General features: G+C 60.4%; 1 protein-coding gene across 1 annotated transcript in view; it reads right to left on the bottom strand.

Moving 5' to 3' along the window:
* The window catches only part of LOC140405327 (prolow-density lipoprotein receptor-related protein 1-like), an 83419-nt gene that overhangs the window by 37854 nt on the left and 27401 nt on the right, over nt 1-18164 (bottom strand). The window contains exons 3-5 of the mRNA XM_072493618.1: nt 17937-18074; nt 8284-8409; nt 6660-6791 (exon numbers count right to left, since the gene is read on the bottom strand). Of these exons, the coding sequence (XP_072349719.1) occupies nt 6660-6791; nt 8284-8409; nt 17937-18074 (396 nt within the window). The remainder of the gene's footprint in view (nt 1-6659; nt 6792-8283; nt 8410-17936; nt 18075-18164) is intronic.

Raw genomic sequence — 18164 nt, 5'->3', positions numbered from 1 at the left:
GTTACAGAGATAGGGAGGGGTGTAGGGGGCTGGAGGAGGTTACAGAGATAGGGAGGGGTGTAGGGGGTTGGAGGAGGTTACAGAGATAGAGAGGGGGTGTAGGGGGTTGGAGGAGGTTACAGAGATAGAGAGGGGGTGTAGGGGGCTGGTGGAGGTTACAGAGATAGGGAGGGGTGTAGAGACTGGAGGAGGTTACAGAGATAGGGAGGGGTGTAGGGGGCTGGAGGAGGTTACAGAGATAGGGAGGGGTGTAGGGACTGGAGGAGGTTACAGAGATAGGGAGGGGTGTAGGGGCTGGAGGAGGTTACAGAGATAGGGAGGGGTGTAGGGACTGGAGGAGGTTACAGAGATCGGGAGGGGTGTAGGGGGCTGGAGGAGGTTACAGAGATAGGGAGGGGTGTAGGGGACTGGAGGAGGTTACAGAGATAGGGAGGGGTGTAGGGGGCTGGAGGAGGTTACAGAGATAGGGAGGGGTGTAGGGGGCTGGAGGAGGTTACAGAGATAGGGAGGGGTGTAGGGGGCTGGGGGAGGTTACAGAGATAGGGAGGGGTGTAGGGGGCTGGAGGAGGTTACAGAGATAGGGAGGGTTGTAGGGGGGCAGGATGAGGTTACAGAGATAGGGAGGGTTGTAGGGGGGCAGGATGAGGTTACAGAGATAGGGAGGGGTGTAGGGGGCTGGAGGAGGTTACAGAGATAGGGAGGGGTGTAGGGGACTGGAGGAGGTTACAGAGATAGGGAGGGGTGTAGGGGGCTGGAGGAGGTTACAGAGATAGGGAGGGTGTAGGGGGCTGGAGGAGGTTACAGAGATAGGGAGGGGTGTAGGGGGCTGGTGGAGGTTACAGAGATAGGGAGGGGTGTCGGGGGCTGGAGGAGGTTACAGAGATAGGGAGGGGTGTAGGGGGCTGGAGGAGGTTACAGAGATAGGGAGGGTGTAGGGGGCTGGAGGAGGTTACAGAGATAGGGAGGGGTGTAGGGGCTGGTGGAGGTTACAGAGATAGGGAGGGGGTGTAGGGGGCTGGAGGAGGTTACAGAGATAGAGAGGGGGTGTAGGGGGCTGGAGGAGGTTACAGAGATAGGGAGGGGTGTAGGGGGCTGGAGGAGGTTACAGAGATAGGGAGGGGTGTAGGGGGTTGGAGGAGGTTACAGAGATAGAGAGGGGGTGTAGGGGGTTGGAGGAGGTTACAGAGATAGAGAGGGGGTGTAGGGGGCTGGTGGAGGTTACAGAGATAGGGAGGGGTGTAGAGACTGGAGGAGGTTACAGAGATAGGGAGGGGTGTAGGGGGCTGGAGGAGGTTACAGAGATAGGGAGGGGTGTAGGGACTGGAGGAGGTTACAGAGATAGGGAGGGGTGTAGGGGCTGGAGGAGGTTACAGAGATAGGGAGGGGTGTAGGGACTGGAGGAGGTTACAGAGATCGGGAGGGGTGTAGGGGGCTGGAGGAGGTTACCGAGATAGGGAGGGGTGTAGGGGACTGGAGGAGGTTACAGAGATATGGAGGGTAGTAGGGGGCTGGAGGAGGTTACAGAGATAGGGAGGGTGTAGGTGACTGGAGGAGGTTACAGAGATAGGGAGGGTAGTAGGGGGCTGGAGGAGGTTACAGAGATAGGGAGGGGTGTAGGGGGCTGGAGGAGGTTACAGAGATAGGGAGGGTGTAGGTGACTGGAGGAGGTTACAGAGATAGGGAGGGTAGTAGGGGGCTGGAGGAGGTTACAGAGATAGGGAGGGGTGTAGGGGGCTGGAGGAGATTACAGAGATTGGGAGGGGTGTAGGGGGCTGGAGGAGGTTACAGAGATAGGGAGGGTAGTAGGGGGCTGGAGGAGGTTACAGAGATAGGGAGGGGTGTAGGAGACTGGAGGAGGTTACAGAGATAGGGAGGGGTGTAGGGACTGGAGGAGGTTACAGAGATCGGGAGGGGTGTAGGGGGCTGGAGGAGGTTACCGAGATAGGGAGGGGTGTAGGGGACTGGAGGAGGTTACAGAGATATGGAGGGTAGTAGGGGGCTGGAGGAGGTTACAGAGATAGGGAGGGTGTAGGTGACTGGAGGAGGTTACAGAGATAGGGAGGGTAGTAGGGGGCTGGAGGAGGTTACAGAGATAGGGAGGGGTGTAGGGGGCTGGAGGAGATTACAGAGATTGGGAGGGGTGTAGGGGGCTGGAGGAGGTTACAGAGATAGGGAGGGTAGTAGGGGGCTGGAGGAGGTTACAGAGATAGGGAGGGGTGTAGGGGGCTGGAGGAGGTTACAGAGATAGGGAGGGTGTAGGGGGCTGGAGGAGATTACAGAGATTGGGAGGGGTGTAGGGGGCTGGAGGAGGTTACAGAGATAGGGAGGGGTGTAGGGGACTGGAGGAGGTTACAGAGATAGGGAGGGGTGTAGGGGGCTGGAGGAGATTACAGAGATTGGGAGGGGTGTAGGGGGCTGGAGGAGGTTACAGAGATAGGGAGGGGTGTAGGTGACTGGAGGAGGTTACAGAGATAGGGAGGGGTGTAGGGGGCTGGAGGAGGTTACAGAGATAGGGAGGGGTGTAGGGGGCTGGAGGAGGTTACAGAGATAGGGAGGGGTGTAGGGGGCTGGAGGAGGTTACAGAGATAGGGAAGGGTGTAGGGGGCTGGGGGAGGTTACAGAGATAGGGAGGGGTGTAGGGGGCTGGAGGAGGTTACAGAGATAGGGAGGGTTGTAGGGGGGCAGGAGGAGGTTACAGAGATAGGGAGGGGTGTAGGGGGCTGGAGGAGGTTACAGAGATAGGGAGGGGTGTAGGGGACTGGAGGAGGTTACAGAGATAGGGAGGGGTGTAGGGGGCTGGAGGAGGTTACAGAGATAGGGAGGGTGTAGGGGGCTGGAGGAGGTTACAGAGATAGGGAGGGGTGTAGGGGGCTGGTGGAGGTTACAGAGATAGGGAGGGGTGTAGGGGGCTGGAGGAGGTTACAGAGATAGGGAGGGGTGTAGGGGGCTGGAGGAGGTTACAGAGATAGGGAGGGTGTAGGGGGCTGGAGGAGGTTACAGAGATAGGGAGGGGTGTAGGGGCTGGTGGAGGTTACAGAGATAGGGAGGGGGTGTAGGGGGCTGGAGGAGGTTACAGAGATAGAGAGGGGGTGTAGGGGGCTGGAGGAGGTTACAGAGATAGGGAGGGGTGTAGGGGGCTGGAGGAGGTTACAGAGATAGGGAGGGGTGTAGGGGGTTGGAGGAGGTTACAGAGATAGAGAGGGGGTGTAGGGGGCTGGTGGAGGTTACAGAGATAGGGAGGGGTGTAGAGACTGGAGGAGGTTACAGAGATAGGGAGGGGTGTAGGGGGCTGGAGGAGGTTACAGAGATAGGGAGGGGTGTAGGGACTGGAGGAGGTTACAGAGATAGGGAGGGGTGTAGGGGCTGGAGGAGGTTACAGAGATAGGGAGGGGTGTAGGGACTGGAGGAGGTTACAGAGATCGGGAGGGGTGTAGGGGGCTGGAGGAGGTTACCGAGATAGGGAGGGGTGTAGGGGACTGGAGGAGGTTACAGAGATATGGAGGGTAGTAGGGGGCTGGAGGAGGTTACAGAGATAGGGAGGGTGTAGGTGACTGGAGGAGGTTACAGAGATAGGGAGGGTAGTAGGGGGCTGGAGGAGGTTACAGAGATAGGGAGGGGTGTAGGAGACTGGAGGAGGTTACAGAGATAGGGAGGGGTGTAGGGGGACTGGAGGAGGTTACAGAGATAGGGAGGGGTGTAGGGGGGCTGGAGGAGGTTACAGAGATAGGGAGGGGTGTAGGGGACTGGAGGAGGTTACAGAGATAGGGAGGGGTGTAGGGGGGCTGGAGGAGGTTACAGAGATAGGGAGGGGTGTAGGGGACTGGAGGAGGTTACAGAGATAGGGTGGGTGTAGGGGGGCTGGAGGAGGTTACAGAGATAGGGAGGGGTGTAGGGGCTGGAGGAGGTTACAGAGATAGGGAGGGGTGTAGGGGCTGGAGGAGGTTACAGAGATAGGGAGGGGTGTAGGGGCTGGAGAAGGTTACAGAGATAGGGAGGGGTGTAGGAGACTGGAGGAGGTTACAGAGATAGGGAGGGTGTAGGTGACTGGAGGAGGTTACAGAGATAGGGAGGGTAGTAGGGGGCTGGAGGAGGTTACAGAGATAGGGAGGGGTGTAGGGGGCTGGAGGAGGTTACAGAGATAGGGAGGGTGTAGGTGACTGGAGGAGGTTACAGAGATAGGGAGGGTAGTAGGGGGCTGGAGGAGGTTACAGAGATAGGGAGGGGTGTAGGGGGCTGGAGGAGATTACAGAGATTGGGAGGGGTGTAGGGGGCTGGAGGAGGTTACAGAGATAGGGAGGGTAGTAGGGGGCTGGAGGAGGTTACAGAGATAGGGAGGGGTGTAGGAGACTGGAGGAGGTTACAGAGATAGGGAGGGGTGTAGGGACTGGAGGAGGTTACAGAGATCGGGAGGGGTGTAGGGGGCTGGAGGAGGTTACCGAGATAGGGAGGGGTGTAGGGGACTGGAGGAGGTTACAGAGATATGGAGGGTAGTAGGGGGCTGGAGGAGGTTACAGAGATAGGGAGGGTGTAGGTGACTGGAGGAGGTTACAGAGATAGGGAGGGGTGTAGGGGGCTGGAGGAGGTTACAGAGATAGGGAGGGGTGTAGGGGGCTGGAGGAGGTTACAGAGATAGGGAGGGGTGTAGGGGACTGGAGGAGGTTACAGAGATAGGGAGGGGTGTAGGGGGCTGGAGGAGGTTACAGAGATAGGGAGGGGTGTAGGGGGCTGGAGGAGGTTACAGAGATAGGGAAGGGTGTAGGGGGCTGGGGGAGGTTACAGAGATAGGGAGGGGTGTAGGGGGCTGGAGGAGGTTACAGAGATAGGGAGGGTTGTAGGGGGGCAGGAGGAGGTTACAGAGATAGGGAGGGGTGTAGGGGGCTGGAGGAGGTTACAGAGATAGGGAGGGGTGTAGGGGACTGGAGGAGGTTACAGAGATAGGGAGGGGTGTAGGGGGCTGGAGGAGGTTACAGAGATAGGGAGGGTGTAGGGGGCTGGAGGAGGTTACAGAGATAGGGAGGGGTGTAGGGGGCTGGTGGAGGTTACAGAGATAGGGAGGGGTGTAGGGGGCTGGAGGAGGTTACAGAGATAGGGAGGGGTGTAGGGGGCTGGAGGAGGTTACAGAGATAGGGAGGGTGTAGGGGGCTGGAGGAGGTTACAGAGATAGGGAGGGGTGTAGGGGCTGGTGGAGGTTACAGAGATAGGGAGGGGGTGTAGGGGGCTGGAGGAGGTTACAGAGATAGAGAGGGGGTGTAGGGGGCTGGAGGAGGTTACAGAGATAGGGAGGGGTGTAGGGGGCTGGAGGAGGTTACAGAGATAGGGAGGGGTGTAGGGGGTTGGAGGAGGTTACAGAGATAGAGAGGGGGTGTAGGGGGCTGGTGGAGGTTACAGAGATAGGGAGGGGTGTAGAGACTGGAGGAGGTTACAGAGATAGGGAGGGGTGTAGGGGGCTGGAGGAGGTTACAGAGATAGGGAGGGGTGTAGGGACTGGAGGAGGTTACAGAGATAGGGAGGGGTGTAGGGGCTGGAGGAGGTTACAGAGATAGGGAGGGGTGTAGGGACTGGAGGAGGTTACAGAGATCGGGAGGGGTGTAGGGGGCTGGAGGAGGTTACCGAGATAGGGAGGGGTGTAGGGGACTGGAGGAGGTTACAGAGATATGGAGGGTAGTAGGGGGCTGGAGGAGGTTACAGAGATAGGGAGGGTGTAGGTGACTGGAGGAGGTTACAGAGATAGGGAGGGTAGTAGGGGGCTGGAGGAGGTTACAGAGATAGGGAGGGGTGTAGGAGACTGGAGGAGGTTACAGAGATAGGGAGGGGTGTAGGGGACTGGAGGAGGTTACAGAGATAGGGAGGGGTGTAGGGGCTGGAGGAGGTTACAGAGATAGGGAGGGGTGTAGGGGACTGGAGGAGGTTACAGAGATAGGGAGGGGTGTACGGGCTGGAGGAGGTTACAGAGATAGGGAGGGGTGTAGGGGGGCTGGAGGAGGTTACAGAGATAGGGAGGGGTGTAGGGGACTGGAGGAGGTTACAGAGATAGGGAGGGGTGTAGGGGGGCTGGAGGAGGTTACAGAGATAGGGAGGGGTGTAGGGGACTGGAGGAGGTTACAGAGATAGGGTGGGTGTAGGGGGGCTGGAGGAGGTTACAGAGATAGGGAGGGGTGTAGGGGCTGGAGGAGGTTACAGAGATAGGGAGGGGTGTAGGGGCTGGAGGAGGTTACAGAGATAGGGAGGGGTGTAGGGGCTGGAGAAGGTTACAGAGATAGGGAGGGGTGTAGGAGACTGGAGGAGGTTACAGAGATAGGGAGGGGTGTAGGGGGCTGGAGGAGGTTACAGAGATAGGGAGGGGTGTAGGGGGCTGGAGGAGGTTACAGAGATAGGGAGGGGTGTAGGGGACTGGAGGACGTGACAGAGATAGGGAGGGGTGTAGGGGACTGGAGGACGTGACAGAGATAGGGAGGGGAGTAAGGGACTGGAGGAGGTTACAGAGATAGGGAGGGGTGTAGGGGGCTGGAGGAGGTTACAGAGATAGGGAGGGGTGTAGGGGGGCTGGAGGAGGTTACTGAGATAGGGAGGGGTGTAGGGGGGCTGGAGGAGGTTACAGAGATAGAGGACAAGCACGGACTTGTTACGAATCCCGCTCCTCAGAAAATCCGTGCGCTCACCTGCGTGAAAATCAATGCCCACAGCGAGCGACGTGCCCGATACGGGGACCAGGGCGTCCGACTTGTCGTTGGGATCGAGGGGGATTCCTCGAATTCCCTCGTGGACCGAGTACAGCAGGAAGGAGCCGACACCTGAGGGTGGGGGAGAAAGGATTGATGGAAACATCACAAACTTCACCCCCAACAAGCAAGCTCTTCCAGGAACAGTCCGACCCGGTCTCCCTGTCCCTCGGTCAGACCCACACTCGGAGCACCGTGCACAGTCCCGGTCTCCGTCTCCCTCGGTCAGACCCACACTCGGAACACCGTGCACAGTCCCGGTCTCCATGTCCCTCGGTTAGACCCACACTCGGAGCATCGTGCACAGTCCCGGTCTCTGTGTCCCTCGGTCAGACCCACACTCGGAGCACCGTGCACAGTCCCGGTCTCTGTGTCCCTCGGTCAGACCCACACTCGGAGCACCGTGCACAGTCCCGGTCTCCGTGTCCCTCGGTCAGACCCACACTCGGAGCACCGTGCACAGTCCCGGTCTCCGTATCCCTCGGTCAGACCCACACTCGGAGCACCGTGCACAGTCCCGGTCTCCGTGTCCCTCGGTCAGACCCACACTCGGAGCACCGTGCACAGTCCCGGTCTCCGTGTCCCTCGGTCAGACCCACGCTCGGAGCACCGTGCACAGTCCCGGTCTCCGTGTCCCTCGGTTAGACCCACACTCTTGAGCACTGTGCACATTCCCAGTCTCCCTCTCCCTCGGTTAGACCCACACTCGGAGCACTGTGCACAGTCCCGGTCTCCGTGTCCCTCGGTTAGACCCACACTCTGAGCACTGTGCACATTCCCAGTCTCCCTCTCCCTCGGTTAGATCCACACTCGGAGCACCGTGCGCAGTCCCAGTCTCCCTGTCCCTCTGTTAGACCCACACTCGGAGCACCGTGCACAGTCCCAGTCTCCCTGTCCCTCTGTTAGACACACACTCGGAGCACCGTGCACAGTCCCAGTCTCCCTGTCCCTCTGTAAGGCCCACACTCGGAGCACCGTGCACAGTCCCAGTCTCCCTGTCCCTCTGTTAGACACACACTCGGAGCACCGTGCACAGTCCCAGTCTCCATGTCCCTCGGTCAGACCCACACTCGGAGCACCGTGCACAGTCCCGGTCTCCGTGTCCCTCGGTCAGACCCACACTCGGAGCACCGTGCACAGTCCCAGTCTCCATGTCCCTCGGTCAGACCCACACTCGGAGCACCGTGCACAGTCCCGGTCTCCGTATCCCTCGGTCAGACCCGCACTCGGAGCACCGTGCACAGTCCCGGTCTCCGTGTCCCTCGGTCAGACCCACACTCGGAGCACCGTGCACAGTCCCGGTCTCCGTGTCCCTCGGTCAGACCCACACTCGGAGCACCGTGCACAGTCCCGGTCTCCGTGTCCCTCGGTTAGACCCACACTCGGAGCACCGTGCACAGTCCCCGTCTCCGTGTCCCTCGGTCAGACCCACACTCGGAGCACCGTGTACAGTCCCGGTCTCCGTGTCCCTCGGTTAGACCCACATTCGGAGCACCGTGCACAGTCCCGGTCTCCGTGACCCTCGGTCAGACCCACACTCGGAGCACCGTGCACGCCGTCTCACCTTCACAGGACTGCTGCCCGGTCTTGAGGCTGTAGCCCGCGGTGCACAGACACGCCCTAGTCGTCTCCGAGGTGGGTAGGCAGAGCTGGGAGCAGCCTCCGTTTTTGTTGCTGCAGGGGTTCTTACCTGGAGGAAGGAGGGGAGTTCAGATCATCGATGCATTATGTTCGCACCCATAATTGGGACGCACCTTTGAGCAGAAGACTCTGGGTTGAAGCTGCCTGCTGGCCGGGACACTGTGTTCCCAGGTTTCGTGTTTGGGGAGACACCATACTCCACGGCACAGAGTGTATCTCAGGAACCAGCTTTGCAGGAAGTCAGATCAATTGTTTAACTGGCAGGCGGTGGGTTGGCCAGGGACAGTAATCTGCCTGGCAGCGGTCAACGATTGGTTCCTGCGTGAAGCTTCCTGGAGAGCCTAGCCGAAGTGTTTAGACTTGGGAGGCGAAAGTAACGCTCGCTCCTCCTCTCTCGCGCTCTCTCTCCCTGTCTCTCACGCTCTCTCATCCTCTCTCGCGCTCTCTCTCCCTGTCTCTCGCGCGCTCTCTCTCCCCGTCTCTCGCTCTCTTTCTCCCTCCCCGTCTCTCGCTCGCTCTCTCTCTCTCTCTCTCTCTCCCTCCCCGTCTCCCGGTCGCTCTCTCTCTCTCCCCGTCTCTCGTGCTCTCCCTCCCTCTCGGTCTCTCTCTCTCCCTCACCGTCTCTCTCTCTCTCCCTCCCAGTCTCTCTCTCTCTCTCCCCGTCTCTCTCCCTCCCTGTCTCTCTCTCTCTCTCACTGTCTCTCTCTCTCTCCCCGTCTCTCTCTCTCTCCCCGTCTCTCTCTCTCCGTCTCTCGCTCCCTCCCCGTCTCACCCTCCCCCTCCCGGTCTCTCGTTCTCCATCTCTCTCTCTCTCTCCCTTCCCGTCTCTCTCGCTCTCTCTCTCCCCGTCTCTCTCTCTCTCTCCCTTCCCGTCTCTCTCGCTCTCTCTCCCCTTCTCTCGCTCCCTCTCTCCCCGTCTCTACCTCTCTCTCCCCGTCTCTCTCTCTCTATCTCTCCCCGTCTCTCGCTCTCTCTCTCTCCCCGTCTCTCGCTCTCTCTCTCTCCCCGTCTCTCGCTCTCTCTCTCTCTCTCTCTCCCACCCCATCTCTCGCTCTCTCTCTCTCCCACCCCATCTCTCGCTCTCTCTCGCCCTCACCGTCTCTCTCTCTCTCTCCCTCCCAATCTCTCTCCCTCCCTGTCTCTCTCTCTCTCTCTCTCTCACTGTCTCTGTCTCTCTCCCCGTCTCTCTCTCTTCCACCCCGTCTCTCGCTCCCTCCCTCTCCCTCCCCGTCTCTCCCTCCCCCTCCCTCGCTCTCCATCACTCTCTCTCTCTCCCTTCCCGTCTCTCTCGCTCTCTCTCTCCCCTTCTCTCGCTCTCTCTCTCCCCGTCTCTCGCTCTCTCTCTCCCCGTCTCTCTCGCTCTCTCTCTCCCCGTCTCTCGCTCTCTCTCTCCCCGTCTCTCGCTCTCTCTCTCCCCGTCTCTCGCTCTCTCTCTCCCCGTCTCTCGCTCTCTCTCTCCCCGTCTCTCGCTCTCTCTCTCCCCGTCTCTCACTCTCTCTCTCCCCGTCTCTCGCTCTCTCTCTCCCCGTCTCTCGCTCTCTCTCTCCCCGTCTCTCGCTCTCTCTCTCCCCGTCTCTCGCTCTCTCTCTCCCCGTCTCTCGCTCTCTCTCTCCCCGTCTCTCGCTCTCTCTCTCCCCGTCTCTCTCTCTCTCCCTTCCCGTCTCTCTCGCTCTCTCTCCCCTTCTCTCGCTCTCTCTCCCCTTCTCTCGCTCTCTCTCCCCTTCTCTCGCTCTCTCCCCTTCTCTCGCTCTCTCTCCCCGTCTCTCTCGCTCTCTCTCCCAGTCCCTCTCGCTCTCTCTCCCCGTCTCTCTCGCTCTCTCTCCCCTTCTCTCGCTCTCTCTCACCCCGTCTCTCGCTCTCTCTCTCCCCGTCTCTCTCTCTCTCTCTCCCCGTCTCTCTCGCTCTCTCTCTCCCCGTCTCTCTCGCTCTCTCTCTCCCCGTCTCTCTCGCTCTCTCTCTTCCCGTCTCTCTCGCTCTCTCTCTCCCCGTCTCTCGCTCTCTCTCTCCCAGTCTCTCGCTCTCTCTCTCCCCGTCTCTCGCTCTCTCGCTCCCCGTCTCTCGCTCTCGCTCTCCCCGTCTCTCGCTCTCCCCGTCTCTCGCTCTCTCTCTCCCCGTCTCTCGCTCTCTCTCTCCCCGTCTCTCGCTCTCTCTCTCCCCGTCTCTCGCTCTCTCTCTCCCCGTCTCTCGCACTCTCTCTCCCCGTCTCTCTCTCTCTCCTTCCCGTCTCTCTCGCTCTCTCTCCCCGTCTCTCTCGCTCTCTCTCCCCTTCTCTCGCTCTCTCTCTTCCCGTCTCTCTCGCTCTCTCTCCCCCGTCTCTCTCGCTCTCTCTCCCCGTCTCTCTCGCTCTCTCTCCCCTTCTCTCGCTCTCTCTCTCCCCGTCTCTCTCGCTCTCTCTCTTCCCATCTCTCTCGCTCTCTCTCCCCGTCTCTCTCGCTCTCTCTCCCCTTCTCTCGCTCTCTCTCTCCCCGTCTCTCGCTCTCTCTCTCCCCGTCTCTCGCTCTCTCTCTCCCCCCTCTCTCTCCCCGTCTCTCGCTCTCTCTCTCCCCGTCTCTCGCGCTCCGTCTCTCGCTCCCTCCCCGTCTCACCCTCCCCCTCCCGGTCTCTCGCTCTCCATCTCTCTCTCTCTCTCCCTTCCCGTCTCTCTCGCTCTCTCTCCCCTTCTCTCGCTCCCTCTCTCCCCGTCTCTCGCTCTCTCTCTCCCCGTCTCTCGCTCTCCGTCTCTCGCTCCCTCCCCGTCTCACCCTCCCCCTCCCAGTCTCTCTCTCCCCGTCTCTCTCTCTTCCCGTCTCTCACTCTCTCTCTCCCCGTCTCTCTCTCTCTCTCCCTTCCCGTCTCTCTCGCTCTCTCTCCCCTTCTCTCGCTCCCTCTCTCCCAGTCTCTCTCTCTCTCCCTTCCCGTCTCTCTCTCCCCGTCTCTCGCTCTCTCTCTCCCCGTCTCTCGCTCTCTCTCTCCCCGTCTCTCTCTCTCTCCCTTCCCGTCTCTCTCGCTCTCTCTCCCCTTCTCTCGCTCTCTCTCTCCCCGTCTCTCGCTCTCTCTCTCCCCGTCTCTCGCTCTCTCTCTCCCCGTCTCTCGCTCTCTCTCTCCCCGTCTCTCGCTCTCTCTCTCCCCGTCTCTCGCTCTCTCTCCCCGTCTCTCGCTCGCTCTCTCCCGTCTCTCGCTCGCTCTCTCCCCGTCTCTCGCTCGCTCTCTCCCCGTCTCTCGCTCTCTCTCTCCCCGTCTCTCGCTCTCTCTCTCCCCGTCTCTCGCTCTCTCTCTCCCCGTCTCTCGCTCTCTCTCTCCCCGTCTCTCGCTCTCTCTCTCCCAGTCTCTCGCTCTCTCTCTCCCCGTCTCTCGCTCTCTCTCTCCCCGTCTCTCGCTCTCTCTCTCCCCGTCTCTCTCTCTCTCCCTTCCCGTCTCTCTCTCCCCGTCTCTCGCTCTCTCTCTCCCCGTCTCTCGCTCTCTCTCTCCCCGTCTCTCTCTCTCTCCTTCCCGTCTCTCTCGCTCTCTCTCCCCTTCTCTCGCTCTCTCTCTCCCCGTCTCTCGCTCTCTCTCTCCCCGTCTCTCGCTCTCTCTCTCCCCGTCTCTCGCTCTCTCTCTCCCCGTCTCTCGCTCTCTCTCTCCCCGTCTCTCGCTCTCTCTCTCCCCGTCTCTCGCTCTCTCTCTCCCCGTCTCTCGCTCGCTCTCTCCCCGTCTCTCGCTCTCTCTCTCCCCGTCTCTCGCTCGCTCTCTCCCCGTCTCTCGCTCGCTCTCTCCCCGTCTCTCGCTCGCTCTCTCCCCGTCTCTCGCTCGCTCTCTCCCCGTCTCTCGCTCGCTCTCTCCCCGTCTCTCGCTCGCTCTCTCCCCGTCTCTCGCTCGCTCTCTCCCCGTCTCTCGCTCTCTCTCTCCCCGTCTCTCGCTCTCTCTCTCCCCGTCTCTCGCTCTCTCTCTCCCCGTCTCTCGCTCTCTCTCTCCCCGTCTCTCTCTCTCTCTCTCCCGTCTCCCACGTCTCTCTCTCTCCCCGTCTCTCGCTCTCTCTCTCCCGTCTCCCCAGTCTCTCTCTCTCCCCCCCCAACCCATCTCTCTCTCCCTCCCACTCTCTCTCTCTCCCACTCTCTCTCTCTCCCTCCCACTCTCTCTCTCTCCCTCCCACTCTCTCTCTCTCCCTCCCACTCTCTCTCTCTCCCTCCCACTCTCTCTCTCCCTCCCACTCTCTCTCTCTCCCTCCCACTCTCTCTCTCTCCCTCCCACTCTCTCTCTCTCCCTCCCACTCTCTCTCTCTCCCTCCCACTCTCTCTCTCTCCCTCCCACTCTCTCTCTCTCCCTCCCACTCTCTCTCTCTCCCTCCCACTCTCTCTCTCTCCCTCCCACTCTCTCTCTCTCCCTCCACTCTCTCTCTCTCCCTCCCACTCTCTCTCTCTCCCTCCCACTCTCTCTCTCTCCCTCCCACTCTCTCTCTCTCCCTCCCACTCTCTCCCCCACCATGTCTCTCTCTCTCCCTCCCACTCTCTCTCTCCCCCACCCTGTCTCTCTCTCCCCCACCCTGTCTCTCTCTCCCCCACCCTGTCTCTCTCTCTCTCTCTCCCTCCCCGTCTCTCTCTCTCTCTCACTCCCACTCTCTCTCTCTCTCTCCCCCCCACCCCGTCTCTCTCTCCCCGTCTCTCGCTCTCTCTCCCTCTCTCTCTCTCTCTCTCCCTCCCACTCTCTCTCTCTCCCTCCCACTCTCTCTCTCTCCCTCCCACTCTCTCTCTCTCCCTCCACTCTCTCTCTCTCCCTCCCACTCTCTCTCTCTCCCTCCCACTCTCTCTCTCTCCCTCCCACTCTCTCTCTCTCCCTCCCACTCTCTCTCTCTCCCTCCCACTCTCTCTCTCTCCCTCCCACTCTCTCTCTCTCCCTCCCACTCTCTCTCTCTCCCTCCCACTCTCTCTCTCTCCCTCCCACTCTCTCTCTCTCCCTCCCACTCTCTCTCTCTCCCTCCCACTCTCTCTCTCTCCCTCCCACTCTCTCTCTCTCCCCACACAATCTCCACACACACACTCTCTCTCTCTCCCTCCCACTCTCTCTCTCTCCCTCCCACTCTCTCTCTCTCCCTCCCACTCTCTCTCTCTCCCTCCCACTCTCTCTCTCTCCCTCCCACTCTCTCTCTCTCCCTCCCACTCTCTCTCTCTCCCTCCCACTCTCTCTCTCTCCCTCCCACTCTCTCTCTCTCCCTCCCACTCTCTCTCTCTCCCTCCCACTCTCTCTCTCTCCCTCCCACTCTCTCTCTCTCCCTCCCACTCTCTCTCTCTCCCTCCCACTCTCTCTCTCTCCCTCCCACTCTCTCTCTCTCCCTCCCACTCTCTCTCTCTCCCTCCCACTCTCTCTCTCTCCCTCCCACTCTCTCTCTCTCCCTCCCACTCTCTCTCTCTCCCTCCCACTCTCTCTCTCTCCCTCCCACTCTCTCTCTCTCCCTCCCACTCTCTCTCTCTCCCTCCCACCCACTCTCTCTCTCCCCCACCCAGTCTCTCTCTCCCACACCCCGTCTCTCTCTCCCTCCCACTCTCTCTCTCTCCCTCCCACTCTCTCTCTCTCCCTCCCACTCTCTCTCTCTCCCTCCCACTCTCTCTCTCTCCCTCCCACTCTCTCTCTCTCCCTCCCACTCTCTCTCTCTCCCTCCCACTCTCTCTCTCTCCCTCCCACTCTCTCTCTCTCCCTCCCACTCTCTCTCTCTCCCTCCCACTCTCTCTCTCTCCCTCCCACTCACTCTCTCTCCCTCCCACTCACTCTCTCTCCCTCCCACTCACTCTCTCTCCCTCCCACTCACTCTCTCTCCCTCCCACTCACTCTCTCTCCCTCCCACTCACTCTCTCTCCCTCCCACTCACTCTCTCTCCCTCCCACTCACTCTCTCTCCCTCCCACTCACTCTCTCTCCCTCCCACTCACGTCTCTCTCCCTCCCACTCACTCTCTCTCCCTCCCACTCACTCTCTCTCCCTCCCACTCACTCTCTCTCCCTCCCACTCACTCACTCTCTCTCCCTCCCACTCACTCTCTCTCCCTCCCACTCACTCTCTCTCCCTCCCACTCACTCTCTCTCCCTCCCACTCTCTCTCTCCCCCACCCCGTCTCTCTCTCTCTCTCTCTCGCCCCCAGGCGCTCTCTCTCTCGCCCCCAAGCGCTCTCTCTCTCTCTCCCTCCCACTCTCTCTCTCCCCACCACGTCTCTCTCCCCACCACGTCTCTCTCCCCACCACCACGTCTCTCTCCCACACCCCATCTCTCTCTGTCTCCCTCTCTCTCCCTCCCACTCTCTCTCTCCCCCACCCAGTCTCTCTCCCCCACCCCGTCTCTCTCTCCCCCACCCCGTCTCTCTCTCCCCCACCCCGTCTCCCTCTCTCGCTCTCTCCCCCCCACCGTCTCTCTCTCCCACACCGTCTCTCTCTCCCCCACCCCGTCTCTCTCTCCCCCACCCCGTCTCTCTCTTCCCCCACCCTGTCTCTCTCTCTCTCTCCCCCACCCTGTCTCTCTCTCTCGCTCTCTCCCTCCCCGTCTCTCTCTCTCGCTCTCTCCATCCCCGTCTCTCTCTCTCTCTCTCTCACTCCCACTCTCTCTCTCTCTCCCCCCCACACCGTCTCTCTCTCTCCCCCCCACACCGTCTCTCTCTCTCCCCCCCCACACCGTCTCTCTCTCCCACCCAGTCTCTCTCTCTCCCTCCCACTCTCTCTCCCCCACCCCGTCTCTCTCTCCCCCACCCCCCTCTCTCCCCCCACCCCGTCTCTCTCTCTCTCTCTCTCTCTCTCCCCGTCTCTCGCTCTCTCTCCCTCTCCCTCCTACACTCTCTCTCCCTCCTACACTCTCTCCCCCTCCCCCACCCAGTCTCTCTCCCCCACCCCGTCTCTCTCTCCCCCACCCCGTCTCTCTCTCCCCCACCCAGTCTCTCTCTCCCCCACCCCGTCTCTCTCTCCCCCACCCCGTCTCTCTCTCCCCCACCCCGTCTCTCTCTCCCCCACCCCGTCTCTCTCTCCCCCACCCCGTCTCTCTCTCCCCCCACCCCGTCTCTCTCTCCCCCACCCCGTCTCTCTCTCCCCCACCCTGTCTCTCTCTCTCGCTCTCTCCCTCCCCGTCTCTCTCTCTCGCTCTCTCCATCCCCGTCTCTCTCTCTCGCTCTCTCTCTCACTCCCACTCTCTCTCTCTCTCCCCCCCACACCGTCTCTCTCTCTCCCCCCCACACCGTCTCTCTCTCTCCCCCCCACACCGTCTCTCTCTCCCACCCAGTCTCTCTCTCTCCCTCCCACTCTCTCTCTCCCCCACCCAGTCTCTCTCTCCCCCACCCCCTCTCTCTCCCCCACCCCGTCTCTCTCTCTCTCTCTCTCTCTCTCTCCCCGTCTCTCGCTCTCTCTCCCTCTCTCTCTCTCCCTCCTACACTCTCTCTCCCTCCTACACTCTCTCTCCCTCCTACACTCTCTCCCCCTCCTACACTCTCTCCCCCTCCTACACTCTCTCCCCCTCCCCCACCCAGTCTCTCTCCCCCACCCCGTCTCTCTCTCCCCCACCCCGTCTCTCTCTCCCCCACCCCGTCTCTCTCTCCCCCACCCAGTCTCTCTCTCCCCCACCCCGTCTCTCTCTCTCCCCCACCCCGTCTCTCTCTTCCCCACCCCGTCTCTCTCTCCCCCACCCCGTCTCTCTCTCCCCCACCCCGTCTCTCTCTCCCCCACCCCGTCTCTCTCTCCCCCACCCCGTCTCTCTCTCCCCCACCCCGTCTCTCTCTCCCCCACCCCGTCTCTCTCTCCCCCACCCCGTCTCTCTCTCCCCCACCCCGTCTCCCTCTCCCCCACCCCGTCTCCCTCTCCCCCACCCCGTCTGGGAGAGAGAGAGAGAGAGAGCGCTTGGGGGAGAGAGAGAGAGAGAGAGAGAGCGCTTGGGGCGAGAGAGAGAGAGAGAGAGAGAGCATTTGGGGGTGAGAGAGAGAAAGAGAGAGAGAGAGAGAGAGCGCTTGGGGGCGAGAGAGAGAGCGCCTGGGGGCGAGAGAGAGAGCGCACGCTTGGGGGAGAGAGAGAGAGAGAGAGAGCATTTGGGGGTGAGAGAGAGAGAGAGAGAGAGAGCGCGGGGGAGAGAGAGAGCGCGGGGGAGAGAGAGAGCGCGGGGGAGAGAGAGAGCGCGGGGGAGAGAGAGAGCGCGGGGGAGAGAGAGAGCGCGGGGGAGAGAGAGAGCGCGGGGGAGAGAGAGAGCGCGGGGGAGAGAGAGAGCGCGGGGGAGAGAGAGAGCGCGGGGGAGAGAGAGAGCGCGGGGGAGAGAGAGAGCGCGGGGGAGAGAGAGCGTGAAGTGTGGCTTCAATTGGCCGCGATCGAGAGCAGGGGTGGCCTGAGAACGAGGAGGCAGATTCAACAAGAACTTTCCAAATTGGGGGGGGGGGGGGGAGTCGGATCAATACTGTCATGGGAGTGTCCCTTTTATGTCTTTGTCTGATCACATGGCTTCGGTGATGTCATTGTGTGGGTGGAGCTGGGCTGTGGCTCTGTGATTCTTTACTTTGAGTTTTGGACTGGGTTTGAACCGCACGGGCGGAAGGAAACGCCTCTCTCGATCTTCATCTTAAAAGGTGTCTCCTGACGACTTGATAACTTAAAAGTGATAATTGCTTTCTGGAGGAATTCAAACCTGCCGTTTGAAAAGGAGTACAGAGTATCAATAACAAGTCTGATACCAGTAAGAATGCCCTGTGCCCCCGGGCCACACCTTTGAAAAGGGGTTTCCGGTTTTATTTTGTTCTTGAATTGGAACAGTTAAGGGGAATTCATTCAGGGTGATTCGTAGATTACTGTAGCTGTGTTCGTAATTGATAAAACATTCTTGCTGTGTGTGTGTTTGTACGAATGTTCAATTCTGGTCGCCACACTACCATAAGAATTGGCAAGTCAGGTTGCAGCTGTGTCGAACCTCAGTTAGTCCACACTTGGAGTATGGTGTTCAATTCTGGTCGCCACACTACCAGAAGGAGGTGGAGGCTTTAGAGAGGGTGCAGAAGAGATTGACCAGGATGTTGCCTGGTGTGGAGGGCATAAGCTATGAGGAGCGGTTGAATAAACTCGGTTTGTTCTCACTGGAACGAAGGAGGTTGAGGGGAGACCTGATAGAGGTCTACAAAATTATGAGGGGCATAGACAGAGTGGATAGTCAGAGGCTTTTCCCCAGGGTAGAGGGGTCAATTACTAGGGGGCATAGGTTTAAGGTGCGAGGGCGAGGTTTAGAGGAGATGTACGAGGCAAATTTTTTTACACAGAGGGTAGTGGGTGCCTGGAACCCGCTACCGGAGGAGGTGGTGGAAGCAGGGACGATAGTGACGTTTAAGGGGCATCTTGACAAATACATGAATAGGATGGGAATAGAGGGACACGGACCCAGGAAGTGTAGAAGATTGTAGTTTAGTCGGGCAGCAGGGTCGGCACGGGCTTGGAGGGCCGAAGGGCCTGTTCCTGTGCTGTACATTTCTTTGCAAACTAAATTTGGAGCATAAAATTTGCTTTGGATTCAAAGCGCTCATCGCAACGAGCATCTAAACCCTGGCCCAGGACAAAGGCGTGGGACCTCCCTCCTCCTCCCCTCCCTCCTCCCCTCCCTCCCCCCCGTCCCCCCCAAGCCTCACCGTGCTGAATCTCTTCGTCATACACCTTCATGTGCATCACCAGCGTGGTGCTGTTCCTGAGCACGCGGACATCGGAGCCGTCACGCGCGCAGGTCCCCAGCTGCTCGGACGCCCGATCTGCCCACCACAGCCTGTCACCTGCGAGGGGGGCGGGGAGAATAACGGGAAGAGGGGGGGGGGTCAGGAGCCGCGGCAAGAAACGGCGTCGACCGAGAGAGCGCAATACAA

The sequence above is a fragment of the Scyliorhinus torazame genome, chromosome X (genome assembly GCF_047496885.1).
Source record: "Scyliorhinus torazame isolate Kashiwa2021f chromosome X, sScyTor2.1, whole genome shotgun sequence".
Taxonomy (NCBI): Eukaryota; Metazoa; Chordata; class Chondrichthyes; order Carcharhiniformes; family Scyliorhinidae; genus Scyliorhinus; species Scyliorhinus torazame.
The sequence above is the reverse complement of the archived record's forward strand: the minus strand, read 5'-3'. Positions and strand labels throughout refer to the sequence as shown.